At 48.5% G+C, this 7,941-nt stretch overlaps 1 protein-coding gene across 1 annotated transcript; it reads left to right on the forward strand.

Moving 5' to 3' along the window:
* Positions 1–5,241: 5,241 nt before the first annotated feature.
* Positions 5,242–6,627, forward strand: PFICI_01406 (uncharacterized protein; the record flags this gene model as incomplete). Its single annotated transcript, XM_007829987.1, has 5 exons — positions 5,242–5,482; positions 5,538–5,768; positions 5,819–5,886; positions 5,948–6,117; positions 6,183–6,627. The coding sequence occupies 5 exons, from the start codon at positions 5,242–5,244 to the stop codon at positions 6,625–6,627; spliced, it is 1,155 nt and encodes a 384-aa protein (XP_007828178.1).
* Positions 6,628–7,941: the final 1,314 nt, after the last annotated feature.

The raw sequence follows: 7,941 nt of genomic DNA on the forward strand, positions 1-7,941 counted from the left end.
AATGCAAATGATTGAGGGCGATTTGCCCGCATGATCATTCGGCTCAGTCCGACTCTCGATGGCCTGAGGCGCCAACGAGATATCATCATTCTCATTGGCTGGTTGCGCGCATAACGGTACAATACGTGCGGACCACTATGTACAGCGGACCCTGCTGGGGACATGCTGAAGATTGTTCTGCTCTAATGCCCGTGTGGCGAGTGGACAACGGCCGCACTGTTTGTAGCATAGCAGAACCTAATGCAAAGTGGAAAATGAAGCTACACCGGTAGAATCGGCATTCATGATTACTCTTTTGAGAAATAACGGGATGGTATCTGCACGGTACCAAGAGCGTAGAATACTGACCGAGCTAACTGCCGTGGAGGCATTTGTGTCAGAGTCGAAGCGGACACGGGTCCAGCCTCTGTGGGGGAGATGATGCGACCGAAATCTGGCAAGCCATCTGATTGCAAACGGCTATGCGGCAGGCAGTCGCAGTGTACGAGGTGCAGATGTTACTTACTACCAGGAAGATGGTATGTATAGTATCTGCCCGAGTTACAATCCAAATTCCACAAAACCTAGGTATGTAGTAGTATACAATTCTAACTGTATATTGGTGCTGATATGCAAGCACTTTATAGCCCTCACCCCTGAATACTTGTTTCACCAGACAGGACGAGGAGGTGGGGGGCACGGATTGACAAACGCCACATCTCACCGGTGGACGATCTTCAATCCATCCTCAAGACAAGGCGCATCCTACATGTCATACCAAGCATATGCGTCCATCCCGCACGTGCATATTTCTCTATTAGGTAGTTGACGTCTTCTGAGAATGAGACTCATGAAAAGGAACTGATGCCAGAGTCAATGTTCCCACCCAAAGACGACCGTAACATGTGACCATTGCAGCCTCCAATTGCTCACCAGCGTCTAACCTACACAGGCACTCACGTCAATCTATCTGAAGGTCTACTACTCCAGACTATGCCAACACGACAGCAATGGTATTTTTGCTTTACATCTTGTTACCTGTGATAATTCCACCTATTATTGCATTCGAATTTGAACTACCTTGTGATAATGTACCTATGTATGCTTTGCGACAAGTCTTGAATGGGCAACTTTCAATTTATACACTCATGTGGGTACCGCCCGACTTAGGTACATGCTGACCTAGTTTAGGCCTCAAATGTTTCCTTGGAGATGGATACATTAATCAGGCTTGGCGGCGTCACATTCGATTGCGGCCCGGCCCTTCCCCGAGCTTCGAACCATGGAGAGAAAAGGGGAGTACAAAAGAAGATCTCCGGTGGGCTGGGCCTGAAAAGATGGCTTCTTGCGGGCCAACAAGGACAGAGTGCGTCGGCCAGTTGCTGATTAGACCTGCCAATAAAACGCAGTGCCTCGGATGTCAGTGTGTTTGTAATGTATGTGTAAGTAGCCGTGGTACCTACCTACCTACCTAGTTACCTGCTTATATACAGTATTCATGTGCATTTTACCACCACAATCGACCTGACTCGATTCGGCCACAAATCGATGGCAAAATGCACAAATGTATGCATACAACCTACGAAAGTTCACACATACTGTATACATTCGGCTCGTGAAGAAAACAATGATGAGCCTATGCATCAATTGATATACCCAAAAGCCAAACGCTTGTGCCATGATTGATGTAGAAAATCATTGCTGCTGCTGCTGCTGCCGCTCAACATCAATACAAAGCGGGCAGGCAGGGAGCGATTGGTCGGTCACCTACCTACTCCTTGACCCTTGGTCATACCTTACGTATCCACCTACGCGCACAACCAGATACATACAGGCCCCTTGCAAAAACTTACTCTCTCTCTCTCTCTCCCTCCCTCTCTCTCTTTTCTTCAACCTTTTCCTCTGCATCCATATCCTTGTCCGTGCAGTCCCTTATGCTGTGCTTCTTGATCGCGGCCGGGGATTCGGGTTGCGACGCTGTTTGTATGTGTTTGTATGTATCCATACATGCGCCATGGTATCGGATGCATGCGCCGGTCTCCCTACCTACATACCATACCTAGTAGTATATCACACCATGTCTTCCCACCAATGCCTGTCTATCAGTGAGTTATCAACGACACTCCCTGACTCTTTGAGCTCCATCCTCTCCTGAGGGAAGGGGAAAGAAAAGGACCCTTCGGGCGCATGGCGGCAACTCCCTCGCCGCTGTTCTGTGCTGAGCGGTGCTCTACTTCTGTGCCGCGCACCGTTCTTACGTCGCTAGCCGTGCTGCACGCCCCACGTCCGTCGTCTATATGAGCAATCTGGCTGAGGTTGTCAACTTTGATGCGGCCACAACCTAGCGCCTCTTCATATTACACATGTGACTGACTATCCAATACCTTTGCTGGTAGCATTTGTCTGTTATGCACTTAGCTGACTACATGCACCTACCGAGCTCAACCTGAACACCTTGAGCGGCATTCATTATTCACATGATACTGCATCGCTTCCAGCAGCAATTCTAGTTAGGCGTCTCTGCCTCCCAGGCGCGCTGTCCAAGTACCCAAGTACGTATGTGCATGAGATGGACTTGTCAGCAATGATCACTTTCAGGTGGGTATAGGTGTGTATGCACCCGTTTCGTTCCTTTATACACATGTAGGGATCAATGCGTTTCGAAACACGCCAACCGGTCAGTAATGTATGTGCATAGGTTGGCAACATACGCCATCTTTTTTTTTCTGGCTCCTTCCCCCGCTTCAACTGCTCCTCTTATTTTCAAACCTATCACCTGGGTACTGACCTACCTCTTTCCCTCTTGTTGTCCTCTTTGTCTGTTTGTCTGTGCTCGCAAATAACCCGACCTACCAGACTACTGCTGCTCGTCCGCGGTCATTCTGGTCCGTCAATTGACTTACTACAAATATCTGATTCTCTCTTCCTCTCCCTCCCTCTTCCCCCCCTTCTTCCCTGTCCAAGGAAGGACACCCCCCCGTTGAAGCAAGCACAGCCAATACTGCACACTCAAAGGACAAAGCACCGAGCAGAGACCCTGGCGCCTCGGTATCTTCCAATGGATTAATTCAACATGAATTAGCTGCATCCCTGCCTGCCTACATGAAGTATTTTACGCGTTGATGGGGTTCGATCGAGGTACTAGCCCAGGCAAAAAAAAAAAAAAAAGTTGAACCTTCAATGGTGGTGGGGCATCCCGCACCTTGCCGACGTTTTATGCCACTTGCCGTCCCATGACAACGGCTTGTGGTAGTACGTTACCTACATATCGTGGATTCCCAGGCAGTCAGAACTCAATTTAGATCTGCATGTCTTTCCTTTCCAATGCACCCCTCTTCCAGTCAAAAGAGACGTGCAATGAGCAGTTGTAGTAGCTATGGTATCAAGGTAGGTTGGTAAACTTCGAGCTAGGTATAGTTTGATTGATATACCTGCAAGCCGTTGCTAGCTCCAGCGGTATGCTGCAAGAGCCCATCGCGCATAGGTTCTGCATTGGAATCTGCAATTGCCTCAGTGCTGCCCTCGGAGGCACATTGCCTTTCCCAGGGTTCCGAGCGGGCACGCACTGCACCTCATGGGTGTTTGTAACAACGGAAGATTCGAAGACAGCCATCAATCATTGGCCTACATAGCACCTACTACTGACTGGCCTTTAGCTCTGCCAATGGCGATCCACAGGCCACTTCTGCAGACTACCTAGCACGCATCTACTACCTAGGATCATAATAGGACATGTGCTCCATACCCGACCAACCCTATCTTCCGCCCTCAGTACTCTCTCACTCTACCTACCTAGGTATCCTCCAATGTCTTGTGGCTTAGGAGACATTCTTTTCAAATATATATATACATTTTCTTTCTTTTTTCTTTCTTTCTTTTTTTTTTATATTATTTGCGGGTTTTCTTTTTTTTTTTTTTCTTCCTTGCAAGCGGCAGCTCGTGAATAACTACAGGGTATCCTTTTCTTACAGAGATGTTTGACTGAGCCTAATTACCTGGTGTGGCTGTTGATCCAAAGCCAAATAAACCCTCGTCCAATTTCCATTGGCATTCGCACACTCACGCAAAAACCCAGGTACGGGTACATATATAGTATCATTGTCAAGCATTACTCTGCCTTCTAATCTGGGAACTGTCTGGGAATCTGTATGGCCACATGCAATCGGTCATAAGTGACCATCTCTGCTCCCAGCTGCTCATCTACATCGCCCTTGCCATTGGACTGTGATACGGCATTTTGATCCGTATGCATGCTTCCTTTGTCTGAGCATCACGGAAGGAGGCTTCTTCTTCATCACCATCTTCATCATCATCTTGCTCATTCTCAACTTTCTTCGGGACCTTGCGGGCAGCGGTAAAGAACTTGCCGGGGCTCGTGCTTTCTTTCCTCTCACAACTTTCGTATCCACTGTGTTCAGAGCAGAGGAGCTGCTATAAATTCTTGCAGTCACACATCCGCACACATCGCAGCTGCACATCCAGCTTACCGGTCTCATCCTACATACACATGTACTATGCGACTTCCCTCGAATATTCTCAACTACCCGCCCTCAGACAGCCTCTTGTATCACACGCAGCAATCACAATCGGAAACAAGACTGAATTGTGCCGGGCATGTTCAAGAAGACACTGCCATCGTGCTCCTTCTCAACTTGCGCCGCCCACCATCACCAACGAGATTACGAGCAATTACTGACAGGAGAGTGGCTTCCCAAACACAAACGACCTGGACCACTTCTTTCCTCATGAACTTCGAGTGCTTGCAATAACATAAATAAAATCTCTGGGTGCGTCCCTCTCTTGTCCGCCTCTTCCCACTACACACCATTCTCTCAACACTTTCATTTCACTCTCACCGTCTCTACTACTTTTTTTCTTCTTTCTTTGCGTTGTCTGCAACGGATCACTCTCTTACCCTGTCAACCAGATCTCTCATCTTGACACTCTCTGGAAAATCCCTGTACGAGCCTGCACATCAAGCAAAACACAAGCCTCAGCCTCATACCCCCATCATCGAAAAAAGAGAGTCCTTGAAAAGTCTCCAGACTTGCTTCTCATTTCTTTTCGTTCTGGGACATCCCTGGTTGACCGCCTGATCCACGCTCCTGCACAAGACGCTCCAGACGCACACGCACACACACAAGGTTCGTGCTTTTGTCGTAAGGGTATAATACTCGATCGACATCCGACCACAGCAAGCAGAAATTTGCTCTTGTCTGTCAAACTGCCGCTCAACTGACCAGCTTGAATAGATCTTTCACAATGGATCACACTGGCCCCACGCTTGCTCATTCTACTGCTGGAGACCTGAAGGTCCCTTCGCATCCATGTTGTCAACCTGGAGCCAAGGGTTCTCTCTCTAGTCTTCCAGCTGGATTTCCGCCCGTCTTGAACCATGCACTTGCCTGGACGGGTGGAGATCTCAAGCACCAACAGGACTTTGTCACCCAGCTGAGCGAGGATGATCTTCTCGAGCTTCGGTCTGCTCTCGTAGCATTCAAGGGTACTGTCTCTTCTGACCTCTTGGTTTTGTGGAGTTGTGCTAATATCAAACGCAGCTCTCGAGCTTGATGGTGATTCCATCAACAGCGAAAACTTCCCGCTGCCCACTCTTGGAGCTAAGCTCGTGGACGTCAGACAAGCAATTTACGATGGCCGAGGATTCAGCGTCATCCGCGGCATCAATCCCAGTGATTTCACCGTCGAGGACCTCACAATGATCTGGCTCGGAGTCCAGGCACATGTTGCTGATCAACGCGGATGCCAAGACCACAGGGGCAACATGCTTGGTAAGGGATGACGAAAGTTTGGGAACGTGCATCACTGACCACATGTCTAGTGCACATCGTTGCAGACAACAGCTCCAAGGACAAGATTGGCCACCACCGCCATTCAACCTCGTCAATTGTATGCAAGACTGCTTTCAACGATGCACTTTGGGAGGGAATGTACTGACTCTAAGCTGTAGACGTTCCACACCGAGGAAGCAGGTGACATTGCTTCATGGTTGACAAGAAGCACTGCAGCAAGTGGAGGTCGCTGCGTCATTGCTTCGGCCTATCACATCTACAACGTTCTCGCGGCCCATCGCCCCGATGTCATCCGTACTTTGGCCAAGTCGGATTGGCCCTTTGCATTGTGAGTCCGACCAATCACACAACTCATCTCATTGGCGAAGAGACAACTAATTAAGCATTGCATAGCCCGCATTTCCAGTGTCGCCCTGTCATCTTCCAGCAGGACTCTCGCCTCATCATGAACTTTGGTCGAACACCTCTTCTGGGCAATGCTACGCATCCGCGACCCGAGCATCTGCCTCAGACCAATGATCGCCAGAAGGAAGCACTGGATCTCATTGAGGCCATTGCAAAGGCTACTCAGCTTGAGATCAAGACACAGCCTGGTGATATGCACTTCATCAACAACCTGGCTGTTCTTCACCGCCGTGAGGGATTCACCAATGGTCAGGTCAAGCAGGAGAAGCGCCATCTCGTTCGCATGCGCCTTCGAAGCTCTGAGCTGGGATGGACCATTCCCCCTGAGCTCGAAAGAGACTGGCACGATGCCTTCGAGAAGGACCTGGCCAAGACCTGGCACCTCGAGCCCATGCCTGGCGATGCATTCCCGCTGCGAAAGTACACAAACTAGCGTGAAGAAGAAATGAGGTGAAGAAAACAGAGTTTGGGCCCATGTATCATTTGCATTGGCGTTGGTGTGCGTTTGCAGACTTTTTTTTTTCTTTTCTAATTTTTTCTTCTTCCTCCTGAGCCCGTTGTAAGATGACGAAAGGGTTACTAGGGGTCAAAACGATAAAAACGGCGTCAGGGGCCAGGTGACTGCATAGCACGGGAGCTCAAAATTAGCTTTTATTCCTGTTTTTCCTGGGCGGCGAAAGTGTGCGCGCGCAGATTGTATGGTGTTATCCGTGGGTAGACGGTTCAGATTCAGCATGCATTATAATCAACAGTATACACTTACTCTGCACTTGCGTGAAAGATCCTGTGCCCAAGAGTGAGTGGCTGGTTTCCCCGAGCTAAGAGCAACACTAGCACAATAGCCAGTAGGTAAAACCTCATGAGACCTAAGTTTACTAAAGCGAGAAGAAAAGAGGATGGACAAAGTTGATCACCAATACCAAAGAAGCAGTATAAGCAGGAGAATACACGTGGCGAATCACAAGTCCAAAGAAGCCGCGGATGGCGCTCCTGGGAAAATCACGTCCTTCTCGAAGTACCTGCAATGTAACGTGCAGACAGAAGGCAGATGACTGGGATGGGATATGAAGGAGGTGTAATGATTCCATCAGATAACGCAAGCGGCGCGTCTACACATTGTGATGCGCATGGTTCATTGGTTTCCTGCATTCACGTACATGCACGTATACCTTTTTTCAATGTATACTCTCATTTCAAAAGTTTGGAGGGGAAAGACACGGCCTAACATTATACGCGAGTGTTTCTAAGGAGGAGCCAGAAAGTCATTTGCAATATTGCAGCAGAGATTTGTGCATGACTACTAGGGAATGAGGAGAGAGAAGAAAAGAAAAAAAAGAGGATTAAAAAAAGAGAAGGGTTTAAAAGAAAGAAAAAGTAGGGATGGAGGGAAGAAAGAAAGAAAGAACACTTTGGGCACGACTCATCGATGAGCTTTTTTCTTGATCCATCTGCAGCCGGTCAACGGGAGAGCATCCGGCAAACCGATTGCCGGGTTACAGCATCGCTGCTTGGTGTGTAGTACTTACTGGGACAAGAACCAATTGCCACTGGGTATTTATGAACCAAATTCTAATTGGTCTGAAGGGGGAGAGACAGAGAGAGTTTGTGGAGGAAAAAGAGCGACTACCAGGACATTCTCCGCCCGGCACGGATACATGACTGGGAAATAGCCATGTGTGGAGAGGCACGAATTTGATATTGTTGACGCGGACATTGTTTTTTTTTTTNTTTTTTTTTNTTTTTTTTT

Source organism: Pestalotiopsis fici (assembly GCF_000516985.1).
Source record: "Pestalotiopsis fici W106-1 unplaced genomic scaffold PFICI_Scf_1, whole genome shotgun sequence".
In the NCBI taxonomy this organism is placed as follows: Eukaryota; Fungi; Ascomycota; class Sordariomycetes; order Amphisphaeriales; family Sporocadaceae; genus Pestalotiopsis; species Pestalotiopsis fici.